The sequence below is a fragment of the Lynx canadensis genome, chromosome B2, assembly GCF_007474595.2.
Source record: "Lynx canadensis isolate LIC74 chromosome B2, mLynCan4.pri.v2, whole genome shotgun sequence".
Classification (NCBI taxonomy): Eukaryota; Metazoa; Chordata; class Mammalia; order Carnivora; family Felidae; genus Lynx; species Lynx canadensis.
The window spans coordinates 25,282,669-25,295,942 of NC_044307.1; the positions used below are offsets into that span (position 1 = coordinate 25,282,669).

The following is a 13,274-nucleotide window of genomic DNA, read 5'->3' on the forward strand; positions in this document are numbered from 1 at the left end:
AAAAAAAAGATAACTTCTAAATTATATAGTTATTGACTCATTGGGTGATGCTTTCCATGTCTGGAAGCCTATTTGGAGTGTTGATATGAATACAATAGAGAACCCCTTCCTCATAGCACATGCAACACTGAGCCACAGCTGATGGCTTTGGGAATGAAACCCCTGCTTGGCTACTAGGCTATAACGGCCATATTAATATCAGACCTTCCTGATGTAATGAGGGAAAACACCACTTTTGTTCCTTTTGTCATTTTCCACTTACATTTGGCAGAATTAAGGTCATTCAACTCCTAATCCCCTGCACCCAACAGTTAACTTTTCTCTTATTAAGGAGACAGACCATCAAGTGTGAATTTGTTCAATTACAGTGACTTCCCTGGTCTTTTAAGGAATGAGGGATCTACTTTTCAAGGTCTATTTTGGGACTCATTTCTCCTCTACCCTAAGTCTGTCTTCTCTTCTACAGCCACAACCTCTCTTTCTACTCATTCTTTCCCCTTGTCCTTCATAAAAATAACAAAAGGAGGCTAAAATATAAAATAACCACCACACACATTTTCCTTGATCCACACCCTACCTCAAAAAGCTGAACATAAGGGAAAAGACATCTCATTTTTTTACCCCTCAACTCCTGTTCTTTCCTCCGCTTCCCACAATGCAGCTTCTGTCATCATCCCTGGACATCAGCAGTCCAAAACCTCCCAAGATATTTGTCAAATTTTGTCAATACCTCTCTGGGAGAGGGATCCTGGGTTTCATCAGATTCTCAAAGGTACCTCTGTCAGCCCAAAAGTTAGGAACCTCCTATTATTAGAGCACAGCCATACCTGTTCGTGTACATATTATCTGTGGCTGCTATTGTACTACAGTGTCACTTGAGTAGTTGCAAAAGAGACCTCAGGACCAGTGAAGCCTAAAATATTTACTATCTATCCCTTGATAGAAAAGTTTTGCCAATCCTAGAGTTAATCATTAAGCTACGTTCTTAAATCCCATTGTTTTAGCCTTGTGACTCCTTTTCCCAGGTTGTGTTTTGGGATTAATATTATGAGCCTGCATAGTGGAAAGCTGTAAGAGAAAGCCCTATTATTTTTATTACAGAGGTGCTATTGAAGGCATAGTCTTCTTTCTTTTACAGAATCCCTCTTGATGAAGACCTGAAGGAGCTATCTCTCCTAGGTCTGAGTAGTAATATTGATGATGATGTATTTAACACTTGACCTAACTATGTGCCAGGCAGTGTTCTAAGCTATTTATCCATATTGACTCATTTAATTTTCATAACAAATCCATGAGTTAGATATTGTAATCATCCCCATATTAAATATAAATAAATCACAAAGGAATTATATGGAAATTACAGAGAAAACACGGGGCAATTTTCAGAGAGAATAATCAGAGAAATTTCCAGATTCCATTAGATCCTTCTAAACAAGGAAGAAAGTTCAAGGTTGCTAGGCAATGGATCCTTAAGGGCATCTTACCAAAGATATCTTGGTACTTAGAAGCTGGCTCTTCTTTCAAGTTCACGTGTGTGCTTTCCAGTAGTGCTGAATTCAATCCCCCAATCTCCATATAATTATGGTCTCCAACCTGAATGCCAGCGCTGTTGTATATGTTACATTTTATAGACTCATCTGAATAGAGAGGAATATACAGGTAAGTATATCTAGATTGAAAGCAAGAGAGGGGCACCTGAGTGGTTGGTTGGTTAAGTGTCCGACTTCAGCTCTGATTGTGATCTCATAGTTCATGAGTTCGAGCCCTGCATTGGGCTCTCTACAGTCAGAGCCCACTTCAGATCCTCTGCCCCACCCCTCTCTCTGCCCCTCCCCCACTCAGGTGCACGCGCTCTCTCTCTCTCTCTCTCCCTCTCTCAAAAATAAATAAACATTAAAAAAAAAAGCAAGCAAGAGAAATAGATACAATATGGTAAGAGGGCAGGGCTTTACTCCAGATGTATAAGTTATTTATCCTATGCCACTCTTTGAAATTTTCTTCTTTAAAATGTAGCTGAACCAACCTCACATCCATCAGAATGGCTACCATTAACAAAAACAAAAAATAGAAAATAACAAGTGTTTGTAAGGATGTGGATGAACTGGAACTCTGGTGTACTGCTGGTGGGAATATAAAATGGTGTAGCCACTGTGGTAAACAGTATGGAGGTTCTTCAAAAATTAAAAACAGAATTACTCTATGATCCAGCAATTTCACTTCTGGGAGTATACCCAAAGGAATCGAAAGCAGGGCCTCAAACAGATGTTTGCACACTCATGTTTATAGCAGCCACTCAAGTGTCTGTCAACAGATGAACAAATAAACAAAATGTGTTATATACAGACAATGGAATATTATTCAGCCTTAAAAAGGAAGGAAGTTCTGTCACAGGTTACAACACGGATGAACCTTTAGGACATTGTGCTAAGTGAAGTAAGGCAGTCACAAAAGGACAAATACTGTATGATTCCATTTATATGAAGTACCTAGAGTGGTTAAGTTCATAGAGAAAGAAAGTAAATGGTGGGTGCCAGAGGCTGGGTGGGAGGGAATGGGGAGTTAGTGCCTGATGAGTACAGAGTTTCAGTTTGGGAAGATGAAAAGAGTTGTGGAGATAAATGGTGGTGATGGTAGCCCAACACTATGGTCTTCACCACAAATGGTTGTCTTTGGCCTATATAAGATAAGAAATAAAAATATCTAAGACTTCTTACCTTCAGAAAACAGCAAGCAAGAAAAAGAACACAAGTAGTGACCTTCACTTCCATCAGGGATTAGGATAATGGGACCACTGTGATGAACGTTAGAGCAGAAGATGCCTACCAGTTATCAGGACCTGTAACCCAACACCTGTGGGCAGGTGCAATGAATTCTACCCAGACTGAGGTCAAGTGGTGTGATGGAGACTATTCCATGGCTACAAACTGCATCTGGCAACTGAAGACTGCGAACAACTCACCCTTGTTACCTGGTAGTCTACAACAGAGCTAATGGCTGCTTTATTTTCAGAAATTTTAATTGTTTAGATTGTAACTGAAAAAACTGTTTACCTCTTGATGGCAAAGAGCTGAATGGGATGGTGGGTGTGTTTCCCAGTAGGTTGGTCTCAGGCACCGGAGTTTTATGCACACTTGGCATATGGCTTGGATTTGGTCCATACCAAACTCTTGGACTTGGTGTTCCCAGATCCAATGGTCTTGCTCCCAAACCATACAGATTGTACAATCCATTGTTCCAGTATAGTACTTGAGGTTGGCTGGTTAGCCCTGTTGGTTGGTGTACTGCATTACCATGACCGGTTGCACTGGAATAAGGAATGCCTTTTACTCCTGGGTTCTGAACATTCTCATAGGGTTTCTGCTGTGCAAACGGGTCATGGGAGACCCTTCGTCTCCTTTCCTCCTCTCTATTATAAACCATATTCTGTCTGAGTGGCTTTGTCTGCCTGTCCATGCGGCTGCCATAAAGATGGTAGTTGGCTTCCTCCTGGAGTTTACTCCGCAAGCTGAGCTCATTCTCCTCCTGCTGGTACTCTATGGAGGGAGCAAACCAGGATTCCTCCACAGGGCCCATCCCAAGTCCTTGTGAACTGTGCAGAGAACTGGGCTGTTCTGGGGCTGAGAACAAAAGATCAACATTGGAAAGAGTTTCATAAAGCAATAAGAAGTAAAATAAAACCTGAGCACCATCATAAATATGTACCTCAGAACATACTGAAAACTTTGAGAACAAATCAAAAAGCATTTACTTGATGGTCCTCTTCCTACAAGTTATATAGGTAATAAAGTGAAGCCCCTGCCTGGTGGTGAGAGAGCACTAGAGAAATTTTAACAAGCAACAGAAATATGATTGTCACAGGAATGACCAAGGAAGAAAGGGACTTGTATTGCAACAGAGAAGGTGGGTGTCTCCTTGGTATGAGGCAGGGCTGGACAAAAGGAATAGTAATGGCTTGGTGCTAAGCACTTTCCATGGATTCTTTTATTCTTTAAAAGCCCTGTAAGAATAGGAGCAATTATTATCATGATTTGCCATCAAAGTTTACAAGTTTACAAGAGGTTAACTTGCCCCAAAATAGATAGCAATTAAGTGGTTTCAATATCCTATTGTCTGTTTTCCCTTTTGTTATAATGGAAAAAAGTACCCTCCTTGAATCTGAGACCAACCTCTCTGCTTGTTCTCTGAATCCATTATCCCTGACCTTCTCAAGGACTATGTTTCCACATATGTCCTCTCTTTGTCCTGATGTCACTTTCTCCCTATCAGATATATGTTCAAGATGCTTTATGATTTTGGTGAACGCAAGGTTGCTTACTATTTCAAATATATGTATTTTCCCTCCCAAATATATTATAAATTCCCTTATGGCAGGGGTTAAATATTATAGCGTCTTCTGTTTCTTATACGGTCATGAATAGTTACTTTAGAAAATAGAGTGAATGAATGAATGACTGAATAAAGTACTTTCAATCATAGTATGTTACCTGAATTTGACCTGCTTGGAGGTATTGCTATACAGTCAATCTGGAGAGAATGCATTCTCTTCACAAATGAATTTTGGTCTGGATACTCTTTCTATAATTAAGAGCGTAAATGCACACTTTAGTGAACAGTAGAAAATAGTTCCAGAAAATTATTATAAGAAAAATGAGTCTTTTCAAAAGGTAGAAATTTCATATAGCTCTTACAAGGAATAAATATTTTTTAAAAATAATCTTTTTTCCCAAATAGCCATAAAATCTTTAAAAAAAAGAACAAATTTGGAAGGTTCACACTTCCTGATTTCAAAACTCACTACAAGACTACAGAAATCAAAACAATGTGGTATTCAAGACACCTGGGTGGCTCAGTTGGTTAAGCATCCAACTTCGTCTCAGGTCATGATCCCACCGTCCGTGGGTTGAAGCCCCGCATTGGGCTCTGTGCTAACAGCCCAGAGCCTGGTACCTGCTTCAGATTGTGTCTCCCTCTCTCTCTCTCTGCCCCTCCCCTGCTCACGCTGTCTCTCTCTCAAAAATAAACATTAAAAAAAATTTTTAATAAAAAAAAATGTGGTATTAGCCTAAGGATAAGCATAGACCAATGGAACATAACAGCCCAGAAATAAACCTTTGTATGAGCAATTGATTTTCACAAAGGGTGCTAAGACCATTCAATGGGGGAACACTGGATATTGACTCTCTTAATTTATCTTTATCTTAAAACCTCCTTATGCCTGCCTATTTTCTTTACTGTAGTCTTGCCTTCATGATTATAGTATGTTGCTGTAAGACTTATGCTAGCAGCTTATTTCCTGAGGGTGTGTATGTAGGGAAGGTCTTTGTTTCCCTTGGTTACTTGTTGGTAACAATCCTTGTCATAGCCCAGACACCAAATTCATTGCTTCAGGTTGAAGTGGATGCTGCTCCTTTGCTTAGCACAAGGTTATCAGGGGGAGGAGCCAACTTTTGAAACTGCAACAACCTGGTTCCCAAGTAAAGATCTCATCGTTGATGTCCCAGGTGACCGTGCTGTTTCTTCGGTACGTTGACACAAGGCTCGCTCCTCCAATACTTTTTCAGCATTATGTTTAGGGGTAGTGTTTGGTTTTTTTTTTCCTGTTGTATGTCTTAGCAAATTTAATTCTGTTGGCTTTCTATCTTTCAAGAATTCCTCAGAATGACTGATCCACCTGTGGTACTTTCCATTCTATTCCAGTGATGCTGTGCTTTTGTTTTCATATTGCTATATATAATTTCTCTCATTTCATTAGTTTCGATGGAGGAATGGGTCCAGTATGCCAACTTGATGATATCTGTATAAAATTGCTAATTTTGTTTCATGTGATTACTAAGCTAGCCTACTTCAAATCTTAGTAACAAGTTATATTGCTTTGAATTTCAAGATTGATAATATATATGCCTTGATAGGTTAATGTTTTGAGCATTACCTACCTTTAAACTTGTCACATCCTCTTCTACATTTTCTTCTAATTGATCTACATAAAAAGGCCTAAATTTTTCTTCAATACCTATGTAAAGAAACAATACTATAAATTTCTTAAGTATTTTCTAAAGTAATAACCATATGCGAAATAACCGCTTGAGCTAACGCCAACCCTAAAGTAAAATTTGAGTATTAGTAATCTATTATCTTTGAATTACTTATCCTAATCTGTGGACAAAGCAGTAAAATAAAAATTTAAATGCCAAATCTCTGACTTACCCAAAGAGACTAGCAAGACTAATAACTAGGTGGAAGAAGAAGGAACAGGGTAACACAAGAAACCAAGGGCTATTGGGGTGCCTGGGTGGCTCAGTTGGTTGAGCGTCTGACTTCAGCTCAGGTCATGATCTCACAGTTTGTGAGTCCGAGCCCCGCATCAGGCTCTGTACTAACAGCACAGAACCTGGAGCCTGCTTTTGATTCTGTGTCTCCCTCTCTCTCTGTCCCTCCCCTTCTCATGCTCTGTCGCTCCCATCTCAAAAATAAATAAACATTAAAAAAAATTTTTTTTAAATAAATAAAAAAAAAAAGAAACCAAGGGCTATTGCCTAATAGCATGTTTCTCTCACTGCAGCACAAAGCCCTATCTAGTATAAATTAATCTCCAAGTGAACAAGGATGGGTGGACTCCTTGTTTCTGTCTCCCTGGTATCAGAATTCTAGGATAGGGGCACCTGGGTGGCTCAGTCAGTTAAGCATTCGATTCATGATTTCAGCTCAGGTCACGATCTCATGGTTCATGGATCTGAGCCCCACATCGGGCTCCACGCTGACAGTGTGGAACCTGCTTGAGATTCTCTCTCCCTCTGTCTCTGCCTCTCCCCTGCTGACATTCTCTCTCTCAAAATAAATACACTTAAAAAAATTATTATAGGATAGAATACTCAGAATAGTGATTTGATATAAAAAGTGAAACGCTGTCAGCCTTAAAAGAAAAAGGCAACTTTCACTTCCAGGAAGATGGAGTAGGCATACTTTTCCTTATTTCTCCCTCTAAGCACAAGAACCCCTAGATATCACATATAAAACAAACATAAAAAGAGTCTGAAAGAAGGAAAGACAAAGGCTGACAAACTAGGGACTTTGGGATCTGAGGAAAGACATGACAATGTGTTCATTTAGGATTTCTTTTTGCCTCTTAGATCCCAGACTTGGGCTTAAAGAAGCTGGCAACCCAATGGAAAAAAAAAATCCTAATTAAATAAAGCCTGATCCTTTGAGCCAAAGGACTAAGCAAAGAGCATCCTAGCAAGACAAAAGACCTTTAGTCAATAACCACTCTCCAGGCAAACATCATAGAAAATACTGTAGCTCCATTCCCAACCTCACCAGCAAAGGCCGGGTAGGTAGCTGAGACTTCCAACCTCATGAGACAGTAACAGGGTATACCAACACCCCTACCGGGGTGATGTCAGAGAAGGCCAAAAAGGAAGCCAGGACTTTCCTTCTTGCCAGATGGTAATGAGCACTCCACTCAGTGGTGTCAATGGACTACCAGAGCAGACTGGACTTGCACCCTTACTTTGTAGTTGTAAGGTGCCCCTATTCATTCCAATGGAGAAGTGTCAGAAAAGGGCTAGTGGGAGTCAGAACTTTCACTTCCATTGCAGTGTCCATGGACCAGGTGGACTCCATTGGAACTTCCACCCTCACCAGTAAAAAGAAGCCCCACCCCCCACCCCAGGTGTCAACAGGGCTCAATAGAAAACCTGGACTTCCCTCTACCTGTCACAAAAAGGTAACAGTCATCCTTCCACTGCCAAAGCCATGTCAGAAAAGGCTAGCTGAAACAGAAGGCTTAAGGAAGATCCAGAATCTCATAACATTGTAAGAAAATGTATAAGTTTCAATAGAAAAATGACTCATCACACTAAGAACCGGGAATATCTCAAACTGAAGGAAAAAACATAATCAATAGATGCCAACACGAAGATATTAGAGATATTAGAATTACCTGCTGAAGGATTTTTAAACAGCCATGATAAAAATGCTTCGATAAGCAATTACAAACAAGCTTAAAACAAATGAAAAAACAGCCTCAACAAAGAAAGAGAAGATATAAAATAAATTTCAATGAAATTTTTGAACTGAAAAATATAATAAACCAAAATGGATAAATTCAACAGCAGAATAAAAGGGACAGAGGAAAGTCAGTGAACTGAAAGACCAGAACGATAGAAATATACTACTCTGATCAAGAGGGAGAAAATAAACTGAGAAAAAAGTGTACAAAACCTCAGTGACAAGTGGAACTCTAACAAAAGTTCTAGTATTTCTATTAACAGAATCTCAGAAAGAAAGGAAAAAGAGAGCATGGCTGAAAAAAGTACTCTAAGAGATAATGGCTGAAAGCCTCTCCAATTTGGCAAGGGACATATGACCTAACAGATTCAAAAATCAAAACAAAACTCAAACAGAATAAACCCAGAGAAATTCATACCAAAATGAATAATAATTAAACCTCTGAAAGATAAAGAAAAAATCATGAAAGCAGTCAGAAAATACCTTACCTGTAAGTTAAAAAAAGAAAAAAAAAAGAAAAGAAAGAAAAAAGGATTTCTTAACTGAAACCATAGAGGCCAGAAGAAGTGGCACAGTATTTATTAGGTCCTGAAAGAGAAGAATTGTCCACCTAGAATCCTACACCCAGCAAAAATATCCTTCAGAAATGAAGGGAAGATCAAGACATTCTCAAATGAAGAAAAACTGCAGTAATTTGTCCCTAGCAGACACACTCTAAAAGAACGGCTAAAGAAACTTCCTAAACAAGAAGGAAATGATTAAAAAAAAAAAAAAGATACTTGGTATATCAGGAAGAAAGAACACATATGGTATAACTAAAAAATAAATAGGTGTTCTTTTTCCCAGTTTCAGCCGGTTCATGGCAGGGAACTTCCCCAAATCCTTAAGATCTTCTAGGCAGTAAGAATTGTATGTTAATGAGATGGCTTCAGGCTGGAGGCATGGGGAGGAGAAGATAGATAGCTTCAGGATGGGAGCTGGTCACCAGAAAGACCTAGCTATGACTACAGGCTTGGAGCTTTCATTACAGCTCCCTGACCTACAGTGAGCAGACAGAGACTGGAGATTGAGCCCACCAGTGATTTAATCAATAATGCCCACCTAATTAAGCCTCCATGAAAACCTGTTAACAACAAGGTTTGGAGAGCTTCCAGGTTAGTGAATACATTGAGTGGGTACATTTTTGGGAAAGTGGCATGCCCAAAGAGGGCATGAGAGCTTCATGGCACATCACTCCCACTATCAATAACTTGCTTAATGAAATCTCTTCCCTTGGCTGTTCCTGAGTTGTATCCTTTATTATAACCCAGTAAATGTAAGCAAAATGTTTCCTGAGTTTTATGAGTTGTTCTAGTGAATTACCAAACCTCAGGGGGTAGTATGAGGACCTTCAGATTTGTATTTGATGGGGCAGAAATGTGGGTAGCCTGGGCACCCTATCTGCATCTGGTATATAAAGTGGGGACAATCTTACAGCAGGACTAAGCCCTTAAACCTGTGGAATCTGACAATATCTCCAGGTAGTCAATGTCAGAATTTAATTGAATTCTAGAGTACCCAGTTGTGACCCATTTGGTGTCAGAAGTAGTATTACAAAAAATACCCCACAACACAGTAATAAAAAATATAGCTAAATACAATAGGCCTTCCTTCTCCTTTTGAATCTTCTAGACTATGATTGACAGTTGAAGAAGAACTGTAACAATGTCAAAGTATTATAAATGTATGTAGAGGAAATATTTAAGGCAATTATATACAGAGGAAAGCAAAGAGAAGTAAAGGAAGTAAAGTGTTTATACTTCATTTAAACTGGTAAAATAACATTAGTAGACTGTAATAAATTATGTACAGATGGTATAACACCTAGAGTATCCATTAGGAAAACTATGCTCAAAAATATTGTCAGTAAATTCAAATGGGATTCTAAAAATGTTTAAGAATGCACAGGAACGCAGCAAAAAGAAAACAGAGAAATGAAAAACAGAAAGAACAGAAAACAAGACAAAATGGCAAACATGAGCTCTAACATAACAATAATTACATTAAATGTATATGGTCTAAAAACACCAATAAAAAGACAGACATTGGCAGAATAAAGAAATGACCCAAGTATATGCTGTCACAAAAAACTCACTTCACATATAATTGATTATAGGTAGTTGAAAGTAAAAAGATGGAAAAAGATGTATCATGTTAACATTAATAAAAGGAAAGAAGGGTGGCTATATTAATATCCAAAAAAGTAGACATCAGAGCACAGATGACTACTGGAGACAAAAAAGGACATTTATATAATGATAAAGGATCAATCCATCAAGACACAGCGATCCTAAATATACATGTGCCAAACAACAGAGATGTGAAATCTATAAAGCAAAAGATGATAAAACGAAAAGCAGAAATAGACAAATTCACAATTCTAGTTGGAGATTTGAACATTTCTCTCAATGATTTAAAGTACTAGAAAAAACATCAGACAAGGTATAAAAGAACTCAACATTATCAACAGGATCTAATTGAGATTTACAGAATACCCTACCCAACAACAGCAGAATAACCCATTTCTTTCAAGTGTCCACAGAACATATACCAAGATACACTATATCCTGGACATAAAATAAGCCTCAATAAATTTTAAAGGTTGAAATACACAGAATGTGTTCTCTGACTACAATGAAATCAAGCCGAAGATCAATAACTGAAAGATAACAGGAAAATCTCCAAACTCTTGGAAACTAAACAATATACTTCTTTTTTTTTTTTTAAATCTTTATTTTTGAGTGAGAGACAGACAGAGTGTGAGCAGGGGAGGGGTAGAGAGAGAAGGAGACACAGGATCTGAAGCAGGCTCCAGGCTCTGCACTGTCAGCACAGAGCCCAATGTGGGGCTCGAATGCACAAACCATGAGATCATGACCTCAGCCAAAGTTGGACGCTTAACCAACTGAGCCATCCAGGCTCCCCAACAACATACTTCTAAATAATGCATAGATCAAAGAGAAAGTCTCGAGGTAAAATTTTAAATGCAATTAAATAAATGAAAGTAAAAAAGAACTTATCAAAACTTGTGGGGACATAACTAAAGCAGTGCTGAGAAGGAAATTTATGGCATTACATACATATTAGAAAAAAGAAAAGGTCTCAAATCCAAATCAATAATTTAACTTCCCATCTCAAGAACCTAGAAAAAGAAGAACAAAACAAACAAAAAGTAGGAGAAAGGAAATGATAAGGAACAGGGGTCTGTTAGAAAACATAAAAACAATAGAGAAAATCAATGAAACACAAAGCTGGTTGTTTGAAAAGATCAATAAATTGATAAACCTCTAGGAAGACTGACAAAGGAAAACAGAAGACATAAATAACCAGTACCAGGAATGAAACAGGGCATATCACTACAAACACTGCAGATATCTAAATACTAATAAGGGATACTACAAACAACTTTACATATATAAATTTGACAACTTAAATGAAATATATAATTTCCTCAAAAAATACAGACTATCACAACTAGAACTACCAAGCTACTTGGTATTCTACTCTGATATAAAACATACTACTCTGATGTAAAACAGATCTGGATAGCTCCTATACTTTTAAAGGAATTAACTTCACAATTTTAAACTCTCAAAAAAGAGGGGTGCCTGGGTGGCTCAGTCAGTTGGGCGTCCACTTCGGCTCAGGCCATGATCTCACGGTTCATGTGTTTGAGTCCCACATCGGGCTCTGTGCTGACAGCTCAGAGCCTGGAGCCTGCTTCAGATTCTGTGTCTCCCTCTCTCTCTCTGTCCCTCCCCCATGCACGCATGTGCAGACTCTCTTTCTCTTTCTCTATCTCAAAAAAGGAATAAACATTAAAAAAAATTTTTTTAACTCCCAAAAAAGAAATTTCCAGGCCCAGATGGTTTCATGGGAGAATTCTATCAAACTTTTAAAGAATTGACATCAATTACATCCATTCTCTTCCAGAAAATAGGAGGAAAAACTTGTCAATTTATTTTATGAAGCCAATATTGACCCTGATAGCAAAACCAGACAAAGGGGGGCACCTGGGTAGCATAGTCAGTTAAGCGTCTGACTCTTGATCTCAGCTCAGGTCATGATCTCATAGTTCATGAGTTCAAGACCCATACTGGGCTCTGTGCTGATGGTGCGGAGCCTGCTTGGGATTCTGTCTCCCCTTCTTTCTGCCCTCCTCCACTTGTGCTTTCTTTCTCAAAATAAATAGACTTTAAAAATTAAAAAAAAAAGACAATATAAAAACCAGAAAGGTATAGACTGATATCCTCATGAATATACATGCAAAAGTCTTAAAAAATACTAGCGAATGGAATTTAGCAATAAATAAAAAGAATCATATACCACTACTGAATAGGTTTTATTCCTGAGATGCAAGGCTGGTTTGGTACTCAAAAATCAATCAGTGTTAATTCCCCATCCTAACAGTTTAAAGAAGCAAAATAATGACCATATCAATCAATGTACAAAAAGCAGTTGACAAAATTCAAAACCCATTCATGATAAATTCTCAGAAAAATAAGAACAAATATGGTGAACTTCCTCAACCGATAAAAGAGTATCTACTAAATACCCATAACTAACATCATACTTCATAGTGAAAGTCCAAATGCTTTCCCCAAATACTGAGAAAAGATGAGGATATCTGATTTCACTGCTCTTATTTAAGATAATGCTAGAAATTCTAGACAATATGATAAAGTAAGAAAAGGAGATAAAAGTCATATAGATCAGAAAGGAAGAAATAAAACTGTCCCTATTTGGAGATGACATGAAAATCTAAAAAAAGATCTCCTAAAAAACTCCTGGAATTAATAAGTGAGTTCAACAGAGTCATAAGATACAAGATTAACATACAAAAAAAAAAACAAAAAACAACTATATTTCTATATTCTAGCAATGAGCAAATGGACTCCTAAATTTAAAATACAAACTAGGGGCGCCTGGGTGGCTCAGTCAGTTGAGTGTCCAACTTCAAGTCAGGTCATGATCTCGCGGTCCGTGAGTTCGAGCCCCGCGTCCGGCTCTAGGCTGATGGCTCAGTGCCTGGAGCCTGCTTCGGATTCTGTGTCTCCCTCTCTCTCTGCCCCTCCCCCGTTCATGCTCTGTCTCTGTCTCAAAAATAAATAAACGTTAAAAAAAATTTAAAAAAATAAAATACAAACTATTTATAATTTGTCAAAAAAGAGAAATATATAGAACTCGCATGCTGAAAACTATATAACCCTGATAAAATAAATCAAAGA

General features: G+C 38.1%; 1 protein-coding gene across 4 annotated transcripts in view; it reads right to left on the reverse strand.

Moving 5' to 3' along the window:
- The window catches only part of RIPK1 (receptor interacting serine/threonine kinase 1), a 41,196-nt gene that overhangs the window by 2,130 nt on the left and 25,792 nt on the right, over nucleotides 1-13,274 (reverse strand). For all 4 annotated transcript variants that reach the window (XM_030314946.1, XM_030314947.1, XM_030314945.1 and 1 more), the window contains exons 7-10: nucleotides 5,934-6,010; nucleotides 4,485-4,575; nucleotides 3,051-3,617; nucleotides 1,485-1,637 (exon numbers count right to left, since the gene is read on the reverse strand). In XM_030314946.1, coding sequence (XP_030170806.1) covers nucleotides 1,485-1,637; nucleotides 3,051-3,617; nucleotides 4,485-4,575; nucleotides 5,934-6,010 — 888 coding nt within the window. The remainder of the gene's footprint in view (nucleotides 1-1,484; nucleotides 1,638-3,050; nucleotides 3,618-4,484; nucleotides 4,576-5,933; nucleotides 6,011-13,274) is intronic.